The sequence below is a fragment of the Limanda limanda genome, chromosome 13 (assembly GCF_963576545.1).
Source record: "Limanda limanda chromosome 13, fLimLim1.1, whole genome shotgun sequence".
NCBI lineage: Eukaryota > Metazoa > Chordata > Actinopteri > Pleuronectiformes > Pleuronectidae > Limanda > Limanda limanda.
In genome coordinates this window covers 16,402,954-16,418,187 of record NC_083648.1, presented here as the reverse complement: position 1 = coordinate 16,418,187, position 15,234 = coordinate 16,402,954, and the positions used below count along the sequence as shown (strand labels likewise).

The 15,234-nt window shown below is 40.5% G+C and overlaps 1 protein-coding gene across 1 annotated transcript in view; it reads right to left on the bottom strand.

Moving 5' to 3' along the window:
• The window catches only part of LOC133017520 (calsyntenin-2-like), a 106,096-nt gene that overhangs the window by 62,994 nt on the left and 27,868 nt on the right, over nt 1–15,234 (bottom strand). The window contains exons 4-5 of the mRNA XM_061083627.1: nt 2,971–2,974; nt 872–994 (exon numbers count right to left, since the gene is read on the bottom strand). Coding sequence (XP_060939610.1) covers nt 872–994; nt 2,971–2,974 — 127 coding nt within the window. The remainder of the gene's footprint in view (nt 1–871; nt 995–2,970; nt 2,975–15,234) is intronic.

Below are 15,234 nucleotides of genomic sequence, written 5' to 3'. Positions count from 1 at the left end.
TAAGTGCTATAAGAATTCTGAGTTTAATTTAGAATACATGAGGCTCAGGCTGGATTTATAGAAATTAATAAATATGAACTTAAATACAACTGGAGCCGAGATGCACAATAAACTACACTGTAAATAAGACAACAACATTGCTTCTTGTGTGCTCTGCTTGATAATCTGGACAAGCTTGTCGACCAGAAAATGAATATTTACATCACCAGAAGCTGACAGCCCTGGGGAGGAAAAGACGCTTTTGAGAGGAAGCTCTTGCTCAGGTTAATGGGGCATTTCAACTCAGCTTATGAGGGAAAGAAAAAGGATGACACATGGCTTCAATTAGCGGAGCCGTGAATAGGTCCATGTCAGGGGGAGTGAAAAAGATGCATCTTAACTCAAAATCTTGAATGCCACAAGATTACAAAAATATAAATGAATTTTCACAAACTCTCAGAATGCTTGAATAAATCCGTCGTCTTCATCCAACTAAAAAAAGGAAAATCTAAACCATTTCAAATTCTGACTAATAGCTTTATCTAAAGGAAGAGCACTAGAGTTCAAACAGTTTGACGTTCAGCTGTGTATAGCTGAGGAGCGCTTGTCAAGAGAATCAAGAGACTTCTGGAACTGCTTTGAAAATCATTTATCATTTGCTTTGACATCACTAGGGCTGATGAATGGAATTCAGTCACCATGACAAATCCTGAGTACAGAGAACTGTCGGCTCAACCATTTGTTTCGACGTTGCCACAGTTGCCTGCGCAGATTTCTGAAGCATCCTCGTCTTGGCCCCTATGTGTGTGAGACAATGAATGTGCGGGAGAGGGTGTGTATCTTCTACTTTTTACATGTGTGTGGATACTTGGAGTATCCTGGTGTTTCCTACCAGCATAGGGGACAGGGGCATCCTTGTCGAGAGCGACCAGAGGGGGGTCCAGCAGTACAGTGTCCATGTTCTCCGTGATCACGCCATGGTAAGATGTCTCAATCCACGGCTTGTGCTTGTTCACTGTGGAGAAGGAAAAAGATAATCAATACAATAAATGTTAGGATCTCCCTTTACAAATGTACTCCTTTACTTTGTACAGTTTATAGCAGTTGGTATTAAAGGAAGTAGTAAGTCATTTGTAAGGGGAAGAGGGGATCTGCCACAATTTAAACCAAAATAACCAAAACTTCAGCCATGCCCAATGAGAGTGTGCTCCATGTGAAAATAGAGAATTTGTGTGGGCAAGAGAACATCCTTTATTTAGTGATGCTAACTATGTCCACCTGCTTCTGGGAGATTTACATGGGCAGGACTCAAAACTAAATAGGAGGAGGTCAGAGTAGAGACGTGGTCAGAGGCACACAGTAAGCACGGACCAGAATTGCATTGAAATTAACTGTTGGAAACACTCTTGGCCTCCTTTCCCTCTGCCTCAGTTAGACTAAAAATCCGAAGCAGATACTCTGTACCACTTTTCCTCAACACATTTCTGAAGATTTAAAACAAATGGCCTCCTGATTTTAAGGATTGTTACTGGGATTCACATGTTTTGCTGTAACTCCTGTCGAAATGTGCTGAGTCACAACAGGGCGGACGAAGAGAAAACAGAGGGCAAGGAAACCTCCACTTTTCGAAACATTACGTTGTCATTTTGATTTATCTCAAACGTTTTTACAGATGACGGGAGCACTAATGGAAGCCAGAGGTTGAAGACTGTGGAAAAATATATTGATTGTTGTTGTAAAGGTTTACATTCATGATTGTCTTGCTTTTAGAAAGGGCAAGAAGGGAAGAGAAGACACTCCTCGTCTCTACCAACTCTCTGTTGGGTGTAGACTCACATGTCTCCGAACCAGTGGCTACATCTCCAAATGTGTTTGACAGGGCGGTGTACACATACACCACAGTGAAGCACTGAATCAGGTATTTGCAGCAAAGCTCTGACACCTTGACTTATTTTGGAAAAACAACAGGGTCTCAGTAGCCCAGACAACTTTGTTCAATATGGTTCTGAGGTGTAATCTCCACTCTTCCTCTAGCACCATCACCCTTTGCTATAGTGGCTTTGCATTGTTTATTTATTTTTCTCTCTTTGCCTCTCTCTGTATTGCTGCTCCCACAAAATACAGAATCTCACCACCATGCCACAAATGTGACTGAGAAGTCTGGAGGATGAGATTGAGATTAACACAGATCAGATCACACATAATTACTGACATCGCAAATTAAACATCTTCCCTCCCCTCTTCTCACAGCAGGACCTCACAAATGCAGAGCCCTTTGAACAACCATATGTGTGCAAGTGCCTGTGCTTGCACTTTGCTGTACACACGCACTCGCACAGACACATGCACACATACTGAGTGTACAAGTGTCGCTCTGTGCAGGAAGCTGGGATGATCAACTTAAACTTTCAGTCCACTGAAGGAAAACGTTTTGTCTCATGCCAATGAGCAGATGACATGTCCAGCTGGCGGTGATTTAAAATGCATCAAACTGTCCCTATGAACCCTCTCACTGTTTAATTTTCATCTTTTTGGACAAATTTGAGTAGTTGTCCTACTATTCTCTTTTCTTCCCAGCTTGTGTAAGAAATAAGGTCAAAGTAAGAGAGGAAATGAGTGCAAGCCCTCTGCGAAGGACACGTTTTCTTTTAAGCAATAAAGAATGAAGAATGTCTGCGGGAAATGAATTGATGCCTATGTGATTGTCTGTGTTTTAAGTTGTGATGTAGTCAGAGTTAACAGCACAGGGCCGTTAAGTCAAGAGGAGAGCATGATTAACACTCGACTAATGGATTAACTATCACAAAGGGGATCAACCTTGTCATGAGGTCGGCAACTCTCCTTCTCTTGTTTATCTGATGCTAAATAAGGAAAAAAGTTCCCCAAAGTCATTTCAGAGAACAACCGTGTAATTACTTCTACATTACTCTTTCGCATTTGCCTTCAATTCACTGACAGAGACGTGCTAATCACTCTCGATGGGATTCTTACCATGCTGGGACAGAGCAGGGAGTGAAATATAGGGAGTAATGGAATCACTAGGGGAGACATTATTCATACATGGAGCCTCATCTCATGCTCATGCAGGAGACGGAAAGCACTGCAGCACACAGTGTGACTCTGCTCTGCTGGAAAGTGGATAGACGAGAGCGGCGCTCCGTCCTCGACTTGTGTTTAGGTGTCTTTACACCTGGAATATTTAAACTATAATGGTGGAAATTGAAGCCCAATAACACACACACACACACACACACACACTCGTCGTAGTCACAGCACAGCTTCCTCCTTATACCTGCAGCTCTCTTTGGATTTAATTTCCACCCAGAAGCAGACATGAAATGAACTGAAACAATCTCATAAATAGACTCTTCAAAAGCAAGAGCATATTAGACTGAGGTGCTGAGGTGACTATAAAACAGACTATAAAAATGAGCATAACTGAAGACATTCCTCATTCTCGCGTGCTTGCACTCGGCAGTGCAAATACATATTAATCCATCAGGCTCACGTAGCATTTCATTTACATTCAAAGATGTCTTCAGTAAGTCTAACAGCGGCCAACAGTTAACACAGTTTACTCATGGATGGCAGGTTCAATTTCTGGCTCAAGGTCTTACATTTATCCCAAACAAATTGGGTGGTGGTAGAGGCAGCAGAGCTGTGACTTTTTTTAAAGGGAGTCTAATATAAGAACCGTTCTGCGGAAAGAGCACACATCAAAGCATGGAAATGGGCTATTTCCAAAATGGCTTTCATGACATGTAGCATAAAGCCATTAGTGATGCATTTAAGGTATTCATCCTTGACATGCTGGTACTGAGCCCCGGGAATGAAACAAAAATCGAGACAAGTTTGTAATAAAAGAAAAAAAAGGCTGCAGTGGTTGACTACACAAAGCCGGCCCTGTTAAAAAAATATACTATGCAGCAACTGTCCATAAGATCACCTCTGAAACTGAAGGACAACAGAAACTACAGCCACGCTAACCACTCTGTGAAGCTATTGTTAGGCATAGCGAAATGCTTATGTCAGCATAAAAACATCCCCCGTATGACTAACAGCCTGATGTTTAGTAGGTGTGAAGTTTACAGTGTTCACAGTCATTATGATAACATCTGATTAGGGCTGCAACTAACGACTATTCTGATAGTCGATTAGTCACCGATTATTGAAACGATTAATCGACTAATCGGATTATGAATGACACAAATTCTCAATTGCTATTATTTAGCAAGCAGCTTTTAAATTTAGCTTGAGGTTGTTCAAGGCATGTGATGACTGAAAATAAAGACAATAAAGATTGATACTTCATTAACAAAAATGTCTTTTCGCCTTATTCAGTTTAAGACGGTGCATAGGCTCTATTATTCCAGAGAAAAACTGCACAGTTTCTTTCCTGATGTTTCACCCATTTGTAACAGATGCAAGTCTATGACTGGTAACTTAACGCATTCTTTTTGGTTATGCAGTAAACTGTACACATACTGAAAAAGTATTTTTCACTGCTTCTCTACGGCTTATGGGAAATGTTGGGAGCCGGATCCATTTGTAGCCATTCTCGGGGCAACCACCCCTTTGTCTTCTGCCAATAAATATGAGAAAAAAGCTATCCTATTTGGAACTGTGATCGCGAAGAAGATAATTCTTCGTGGGTGGAAGTCTGACATTGCACCCACGTGCGATCAGTGGTTGAGAGAAATGGCAAATATGCTTCACCTGGAGCGACTGAGACTTCATAATGAAGACAGGGGAGACATATTTGATAGGATGTGGGACCCTGTACTGCAACTGTTTCAAGGAAAGGACTAAAGTATGGATCATTGTGAAACGCCTGCTGTGTGTATCTTGTTTAATTTATTGTCATGACTGTGGCTTCTGTTAATTCTTTACTAGGATGTGCTGATCTTGTTCATGCTTTTTAGTTTATTTGTTAGTTTGGGGTGGGAGTTTTTTTTTTTTCTTATCCTTTTCTTTTTTGTTTGTCCTGTGTTCCTTTTTCATTCTGGAAAATAATAAACATATTTAAAAAAAAAAAAAAAAAAAAAATGTCTTTTAATAAACTTTGCTGCATATAAGGGTACTGTTGACACAAAAGCAAAGAAAAATCAAGTTTTTGTCCATTTAAAACCAAGGACAGGCAAAGTCTTAATAAAAAATATTAATTTAAATTTAAGTTTCCCTTTTTACTGTGAACCAAGAACAGGCCAAGTGCTGGTTAGGGGTGCAACGATTAGTCGACGTCGTCGACAAAAATCGATGACCAAAACAGTCGCTGACGAATTTACTCGTCGATGATTCGTTGGTGACGTCATAGCGCGTGTTTCTCGTGCCGCGCAGCGGAACTAAACGGCGTTTTACCGGAGGTGCTGATGGAAGTAGCTGAGGAGTGAGCCATCTCGCTCCCTTCCTATCTCTGAAAGTCGGGCATGTGCAATAGCGACGAAACATGGACCAATGTCGGCGTCCGCTGCCGCGCGCAGTCGCGCACCAGGAAGTAAAAAGTTCGGGAAAACTTCACTCTTAACAGCCCGAGGAAAAACTACCTGCAGTATCTGTACAGAGGACCTGCTCTCCATGGAAGCATGACACGTGCATGTGAGGAGGAGTCACGTGTGACTTCGTAACGGAGACGATGCGGACTCGCCTCTGTCAGATGTTATATATACACGTATATACCTGTGCGCAGGATTCTAGCATCCATTACAAAAATATGGTTTAAACTTTTTATTAACGAGTTTAAAAGCGAAATGTTATCCTATTGCCTGACAAACGTCTTGTTTTAATCAAAATGATTTAGTCAGAAGAAGACTGTAGTTTCGTTTGTTGATGTTTTTATTAATTGATTTTTAATTTATTTTTAGTACCAGCACTTGGCCTGTTCTTGGTTCACAGTAAAAAGAGAAACTTAAATTTAAATTAATTTTTTTTATTAGCACTTTGCCTGTCCTTGGTTTTAAATGGACAAAAACTTGATTTTTCTTTACTTTTGTGTCAACAGTACCCTTATATGCAGCAAAGTTTATTAAAAGACATTTTTTATAATGAAGTATCTATCTTTATTGTCTTTATTTTCAGTCATCACATGCCTTGAACAACCTCAAGCTAAATTTAAAAGCTGCTTGCTAAATAACAGCTATTGAGAATTTGTGTCATTCATAATCCGATTAGTCGATTAATCGTTTCAATAATCGGTGACTAATCGACTATCAGAATAGTCGTTAGTTGCAGCCCTAGTGCTGGTACTAAAAATAACTTAAAATTCAAGTATCCATTTTTCGTGTTAACAAAAAAGGACAGGGAAAATAACATTAATAAAAAAAAAAAAAAAATCATTTTGATTAAAACAAGACGTTTGTCAGGCAATAGGATAATATTTTGCTTTTAAACTCGTTAAAAAAAAGTTTAAACCATATTTTTGTAATGGATGCTAGAATCCTGCGCGCAGGTATATACGTGTATATATAACATCTGACAGAGGCGAGTCCGCATCGTCTCCGTTACGAAGTCACACGTGACTCCTCCTCCTCACATGCGTGTGTCATGCTTCCATGGAGAGCAGGTCCGCTGTGCAGATACTGCAGCTAGGTTTTTTCGGGCTGTTAAGAGTGATGTTCTCCCGAACTTTTTACGTCCTGGTGCGCGACTGCGCGCGGCAGCGGACGCCGACATTGGTCCATGTTTTGTCGCTATTGCACATGCGCGACTTTCAGAGATAGGAAGGGAGCGAGATGGCTCACTCCTCAACTACTTCCATCAGCACCTCCGGTAAAACGCCGTTTAGTTCCGCTGCGCGGCACGAGAAACACGCGCTATGACGTCACCAACGATTCATCGACTAGTAAATTCGTCGGCGACTATTTTGGTCATCGATTTTTGTCGATGACGTCGACTAATCGCTGCACCCCTACATCTGATAATATGGTGGTGCTGGATGAAGTCTCAAAGTCATTAGGATTTCTCCCAGAGTTGTTGAGCGGCTGAAAAGGAGAAGTTTGGAAACACCGCTGACTCTAGGGGGGGCGCTGTAGTCTTGAAGGGCAAAATACTCAAAAATGTGAAAACACATGGATTTGCTTCCTGATTGGTTCTTATCGGTCCCGACTCTACTTCCAGTGGTGAAGGCAAAATCTTTCACCTCAAGAAAACAAATCCTTCGTCTTTCATTTCACCATTATATGAGTACTATTTGCTCTAGGAATGCAACCAAGTAGACAATCTATTTCCTGTTAATATTGATACTCTCATGCCCAGTGTACATGAATGATCACATGATGCATGTTTTCAGGTGTGTAACTATAGACAAAGAACATTACTAATGCAGAGCTAAATTGCTTTTGTGGACAGAGGTCGTTTTTGATGTTTCGGTTTTGAAAAACCATTTGGAAACTAAAACGTATTAGTATTGATGTAGCCTGAGTGAAATTCAGAGAGACATTGCCATCATTGTCGTCACCACCACCAGCATTGTTCATGATAAAGCATTTTTGGAGCAGCTCCTCGTTTAATAAGGTTACAAGTGTCACTGGCTACAATATGCATAGAGTCTCTGGCTTTTTCCTGAGGAACTTGTGCAGCCATTACAACTTTAGACTGTACATTAGGGAGGACTAATTTATTTAGCTGGAGAAAGAGTCTAAAAGGGGATCTAGTAAAGCACTGGATAAAAATCTGATATGACAGTAATATGAACAGAGAAATCCAGAAACAAGATTTCCGGTAAATCAAATTACTGCTTGGGAGCGTAAGCTTGTCCACCTCGGAAGTGAGATCAAAATATTGTGTGGTCTCTTGTGACAGACGCTCGTGAAACATTTTAACTGTGGGGACATTGACAACTCGTGTTATGCATCGATTGCCATAAGTCATGTCATATTAACTGCCTAGTAGAATTTATTTGATTACAGTGATGTTGCAGTGGAATGGAATGATCCTTCTATAGACTATGCTTAGACCATGACAAGGGTCATAACACCAACAAGTAACAATAAAGGAAACCCCTCTGACAATGTACCAGTATGTGCACCAATACAAACACAAGAGGAAATTGTACATCATCCTCAGAAAACTAGAGCTCTACATTAATGGGTGGCTTGTTGGCACAGTTTGTGCGACTGTGCACACTGTGCCGCTGTTGCATCAACACCAGAGACAAAAGTAGATCATAAAGATGGATGTACTGTATCAGCGGAATGTGGAAACAGAGGAAGCGGGGACGCAACGTGAAATGGGAGCCAACACTTTGAATGAACCGAGGGGGGAAAAAAGGGTTAACCAAGAGATAAGAGTTGAAAGGGGAAAGAGAAGATGAGAGGACGCTGTACTGGAGGCAGAAGGGTGAGTGTGGTGAGAGGGGGAGAGATAATAGTGGAAGAGAGACAGAAGGAAGATTGGGTAGGAAAAAGGGATGTAATTACTATCACTTCCTTTAAGAAGAGTACACTGCTGCCCATAGGACCTCACAATGCCCGTCAATTCATTTTCCTATCAAAAGTATTAAATTGAATTTCTATTAGAGACAATACACGCCACAGATCAGAAATGTTCAAATAGTAGTTCTGATCTGAGGAGCCTCTATTCTTCTCATGTACAGAGAGTTGGAGCAGAGATGCATCCCCACAAATTTGCTTTTGTTACACACCTCAAAGTGAAGCCCCTCCTCAATAGCAGAAAAAATAAAAGACAGGGAACAACAAAGGGAGAAAGATACCAGTAGAGGAAAATTTTGGGTAAGAACATGAGAATTGTGCATTGTGCTGATGTGTACAATGCGTAGTTGCAGCGCCTCTGAATGGATTCTGGCTGGTGACCTTTGTTTTTTATTAACCTTGTGTTTCCTGACTGTTTGCAAAGAGCATTGCACATGATAAAATGGTCGTAGGAAAAAAAAGAAAGGGCTAAATACAGCACGTTTGTTGCTGCTGTCGTCAACTATCAAATAAAATAAATATGTAATAATAATAATGATAAAGCATGAGGGGAGGCCTCCAACAGCGACAGTAGGTTTGGTTTTACTAACCCGCCCCGTGCTGCATGTCTTCCCTGCTCTCTCCCCCTTTCACCCCTAACACTGTCCTGTGAATTAAAGACATAGAACCTAAAGAATACATTTAAATAATGATAAGAATGATAATAACTTAAAGAGTACTCAGATCCCAATAAATCCCTGACAAGCTTGAGTGACATAATGAGAATGACAAAAGCAAACTTGTTTTCTAATTAGAGAGTTTCCAACAATTGTGTTTGGAAACTGCAAGATCCTTGTTTAACACCATGTTTATCACCTTCACTGTTGTCTTCTCTCAATATAATCTGGTACTGGTGTCTAAAAATGTAGCTCAGGGATAATGCCCATAGGATCTTTCCCACTCCATTTCCAGCTTCGTTACCAGAGCAAGAAGCAGTACTACTGGTTTGCGATCAACTATTGTTAATTAACTGCATGTTCATTTCAGAATTTAAAATGTTTTTCATTATCTCACAGAAAGATTACACAGCACACAAATAGGAAAATCTAGTCCCCCCAACGACATGGCGGGCATCACAATATTAAACGATTAAACTTGTATTGTTGGTTCCTCTAATGAGGCAGTTAAAACAAATCATCTCATTCTCAATTTGTCTCTTACAGTGATGTGTCCGTTTGGGAGAGTGTTTATGATGCTGTTAGTTTAACAGTAAAAGCGGTCTGAGGATTAAAAGTGAAGATTCAGAGCCATTCCGCTCGGTTAGGAGGTGATAATTGCTTCAGTGGTGAACAGTGAATCGCATTATATCACACTTCTAACATTAATTGATGGCATCGCAATGCCCAAGCCTTGGAGGAGTTAATTATGTGTGGCGGATCTACCATGGCATGAGTAAATGTTATGGACAAGTTCAAGCCAAGTAACTGGTGTGCCTGAAACTATCCCCAAGATAATTTTTATAGGTCACAGTTTGCAGTCAGAGAGGGACATAAATGACTGCAACACCTCTACACAGATGACAAGACATTTACAAGATCAATTTGACATTTTACATTGTTTCCCACAGAATTAGATAATGGGTGCACAGATGAGAGCATGCAGTTTGCTTCCATGCACAACAGATCCCAAATGACAAGTGACACTTCTTGCATTCTGAGAACTGCTAGGCCTGCGGGGAACAAGCACAACTAGCCAAAGCCATAAACATGTTATGTTATGTTAACGGGTTAAAAAGGTTATTTGTAGCAGCATCCGACCCAAATTATCACCCTTCTCTCCAATATAGGCAGTTCCTCTAATCTCCACAGAGCATTTAACCAAATTTCAGCTCATTGTATTGGTATCACAACCAATACTCAGTTTGGTTTTACCCTCCCTGCTCCAATTAACCATTTGATTAGTAATTAAAACAAAATACATACATTTACAAACAATTTGAGTGTAAATACTTATTTCCTTCCTCCAACTGCATCAGCAGCACATTAAGCCTAAGAAACTCCAACGCCCGTGAGAGGAGAGGGACAAAATCATTACATCAGGTCAATAAGTACTATGAGCATCAGTTCTGACTTTTACAGTCCCAGTGCTTAAGTGTAAGATGCAGTTAGCAATACCAGAGCAATTAGGCATATTGACTGCTGCACAAGTCCTGCACTTTAAGCAAAACTAGGTTGGAGCTGACCACTGGGTCATTTCCAGAACATAAATTCTTCCCACTCACTCTCTCCCCGGACCCTCCCAACCTGTACAGTGAGATTTGCAGCCAGTGCGGTTGTTTTTTTATTGCCGCTGTTGTCGTGTCCTTTTTCTTCTTAACAACTCATTAAAGGGGCCATAAACTCTGATCTCCCCCAACCACGAGCCATAAAATGTCCCCCAGTTGTGAAGACAATTAGTTTACAGAGATTTTGATTTAATTTGTCTTTACCCACAATCCCATCAAGACAATTCTGCGGTTGCTTTTCTTTTTGGAACAACACATTGTGAAATACAGACAGGCCATAATTGCTCTGCGACATACAACTCCCTCATATTCCCCGCCTGGTGCTGACTGCATCAAAACAAACCAAGGAGGGAAACAAAGCCACTGCGTTTAATTGGCATCAAACATTTTGCAAGTGGCAGGGCAGAGTCTATAGGCGTATGAGAAATGGGTTGTTTGGGTTACTTGAGTCCGTTTGTAGAATAGATGGTTATGGACAAAAACTACTGAGCAAATAATCACATGTAGAGATGAAAAAAAAACTTCATCTGTGGCTGAAAGAAGAAACACATCTAATCAAAGAGAAAGAAAGACGCCTGAGAGGAAGGTACAGTGCGGTAGGAAGCTAATGATCGGTGATGGTATTTTATTACCTCGTGAGCGTGAGATAAAACTCTGCAGGTATCTAATTTGTGTGAATCTGATGAGCGGGAGAATCCTGTAGAGACTATTGAGGGTGGGCGGCTAGAGTTTTTACAGAGAGTGACAACAAATCTTAGAAGTTGTGCATGTCCCAAACTGAGCACCATTCCCTGCTCGTCTGTCTGTTACAGCTAACTGGTAATAATTGAAAAGCTAACAAAAGCAGGCTAAACTGCAGCTGATACATTCCACCGCCTCCTATCGTCGTTCTCATCAAAACACATGAACGCACACTGCCTGACATCTTCTCAAAGCCGACTTTACACTTCAGTCACGCACAGGTGAGTTATTGAAGGTGCACAAGAATATAATTACATTACGTGTATAATTTCATTTAGTTTGAAGGAAATTGTGGGTCGTGTTTATTACAAACCTGGTAGTGCCACAGACACCAGTTTTTTATGCTTTCTTTTTTTTTTCAAGACGACTATCTGTGGATTGTTAAGATGTCGTGGAGAGTATTTCAACAAATTAGCAACCCTACCTTCAGTATATGATAAACAAGATTTAAACTCAAGAGACAAAAAGTCTACAGTGCATCACAGATTGAAGGCCCAAGACGCAAAGCGTAAAATAACTGTCAAAGATAAAAAACATATCAGATTGAAGAGTATAATCAGTCAAACATCCCACACACGAACCTTCAGCTTATCAAAGCATTCATCTGGCAGAGATATGAGCGTTTTGATGCCATTTAAGGCAGATGACAGGATCAGAAATACATATTTGCGTTGCATTGCAGATTCACAGAAACAATAATCATCATTTTAGCCCTGATTATGTTTTTCTCTCAGCTGTGGCAGTTTTCGATGCAAAAGCTAAAGTGATACCTGCGGAGTCACAAAAAGTTAATTGTTTGCTAATAGAGCTCCTGGCATTCACTATAAGGAAATACCGAATAGCGCTGAGAGAAAGTCATTCTGCCTGCCTTCCAGAATTGCACTCAATAATAAAAACCTATTTGTTTTTTTCTGTTGTCTGCCTCTTCTACTTGTTATGATTCATTTGTTGATTTACAGTGCAATGAGGGAGGGAGCGGGGGAGTGAGGGAGGGAGAACGTCTTGGATAACCAACAATGAAATGCAGAGTGCTCTGAGTGATGGCTTACTGTCGATTAGTTTCACTGAGTGGGCCAGTGAAGAGGCACAACAGAAGGATTCGAAAGGAGGGAAGTGACTGTGGAGAGGAGGGAAAAAGTACAAAAAAGAGAAGAGGATGGTGAGGGGGGGGGAGGGGGGGGAGGAGGTGATATCTCCATTAACAGAAAGCAGCAGGCGGCGAGAGGAGCCGTGGTGAGTGGAAATGGATGGCAGTGTGACTGACTGGAATTAGAAACTGTTCCACTCCACAGATTTGGGCTTCGTGCAACAATCAACTGAAATAAAATAAAAAAATCGACCATTTTCACTTATTTCAAATCAAATACAACAATCTCATAAACATAACAAAATTGTTTAAAATTATTGTGTGTGCATGTACGGTGTGCCTCTGTGTTTTCTCAAATTATATTTATATATTCACAGGTACAGGCACAGGTCAGGCTGAGGGTGTGAACTAAAGAATGTTTTCTTTCTGGAGAGGTCAAACTAAAATCTTAATGCTAATTCTAATTAAATAAAAAAGTTTTTTTTATTGTGAAAGCTTGTTACACATCCTTTGAACACTTGACTTCTGCTCAAATCATTGTCACTACCAATAGCAAACTAGCCATTACATCACAATGGATCCTACAAAGACAGACATGGCCAGTGGTGAATAGGTTCTCAGCGGCTATACAGCTTGTAAAAAGTTGTTGGGGAACAAGTCATATGTATTATCAGTTGGCATATAAGCTGCTGATAATAGTCTTTCATACGTTTCTGTTGGGCTGTATTACAGTATACGAATACTGCATTTTGTATATACAAGTCTCTCTTGTTTGACAGTGACGACACCAGACAAGATGAGAGACACATCTCTGGATCCACTCCTCTCATGATAGTTGTACACGGGCAGACATCTGTCATGCTGCTGATTCTCTTATCCCCTTTGTTGCTGACTCGCGTCTCAGTTGTATCAGCCGAGTTTTACTCTCTCTAACTTTTCAAACTGATCCTCTGTCTGTCATGGTAAATCTGTCATCTAAACCTACTTAACTGTGTCTCTCTCAAACTTGGCGTCTGTCGCTGTCAGTGGTATCAGGTAACAGGTGTTAACTGTCAGTCTGACACTCACAGGTGGGACATCTTCCTGGGCTCCAAGTGAAGACAGAGGGAGAAATATAAAACATGCATTTTGCAGCTTGGAGCCTACTTTTTTTCCCCAAGGAGCACATGTGCATAAATGTTGGAATTATTTTTTACCTGAACAAGGACTAGAGAGATAGAAAGATAGATAAAGATGGACAATGCAAAGTTTATTCAAATTAAGCCAAAATATCCTACGGCTGTAGCCATCCTAAACTGATGATGTCAGGGAGTGAAGCCACAGTATCTAGATACAAGCTGTCAGGTCATCTATTTTTATGATGATCTTTATGTCAACATTAGCCATTAGGCTGCCCACAGAGACGTATCTGGAGAGAAGTTCAGTGTTCTACTCATATGTAATGCAGGGTTTTCGCAGCAATTTACAGCACCTTAGCCAAATGAACACAAAAATGTGCTATTCTTAGAATTTTTTGCAATGTTTTGCTGTCATTTATGATTACGCCACCTTCTCCATCCTCTTCTCAGACAATGAACTAGATGTAATTAAGGTAAAGTCTCAAGTTGATGGCAACTCAGAATAATGAAAAAGTAGAAGAGAGATATTTAAGTTTGCTTGGTCAGCTGTTGTTTCACAAGCAACTGGGCACTTGTTAAACTAATCGCACTTTGATATGGACAAGTTCAAATGAAAGCTATCCGTCTTCTGGCTGAGACGACCAGTGTGTAACTTTCACTACAAACTGTACAACGACACCTCCAGTTCAGTGTTCTCTGAACAATGTCGAACAAGTATAAGCCCTCAAGAGGAATAATGGATTGAAAAAAGAAGGAAGTCTGTTATATCTGTTCAAGGGAGCAGGAAATTACTTCCACTGTGGTGTCCACAGCAGAGCTCATAGCCGAGCACAGTGACTACATCAGAAGGCCAAATAAATGACGAGGCTGTTCCCTTGTGAAGATGTCATAAAATACATCCTGAGATGCCTCTTTGAGGAAAGAGAATACAGATAGATTTTTTTATGTAAATGATGCAGCGTTTCACACAGAATTAATTCAATCTATGGCATAACAGGGGTGCGTTTGCACACCCACAGGTCAGTCTTGCAAATAGTGCTGCAAATAGCAAGTTAGTAATTTTAATAATTTAATAATTATTTTAATAATTAATGGAAAACAATGATGTGCTTGAAAAAAACTGCTGTGGAAATACTTCTGAGCTGCTGACTGTACTCAAACATGACTTTGACAAATACACAATTGAACATGCTGACAAATGTTGTGTGCATGGTATTAGTGCTATATGAAAAGTACCACACACAAATCCCCTTAACAACAGATCAACACGCTCTTCAACTGAGCCTTAGAAACCAGCGCTCAGAAATTGGTGCTCTTTTGCAGTTTCAATTATAAGCGTGGCTGTTATACTCCATTCCAAGAAGCATTTATTCCAGGCTGTTTGTTGGCTATAAAAGTGTAAAGGAATATTTTCAAATAGAAAACGCAGGCTTTAAGAACTTTAAATATAAAAGGTATGGTATACGGCTGGAAAGTAGTTGCAAATCCATGCATGGCACTGTGGATAAAGAGGGAGAAATCACCCAGGGGAGGTTAGAGTTGCTGGCAGTGGCCCTTTTAAAGTGGGGGAAAAGCTTTAGTCATGGCTGAAGGGGCCTATAAGCCCCTCTAGAAAGTATA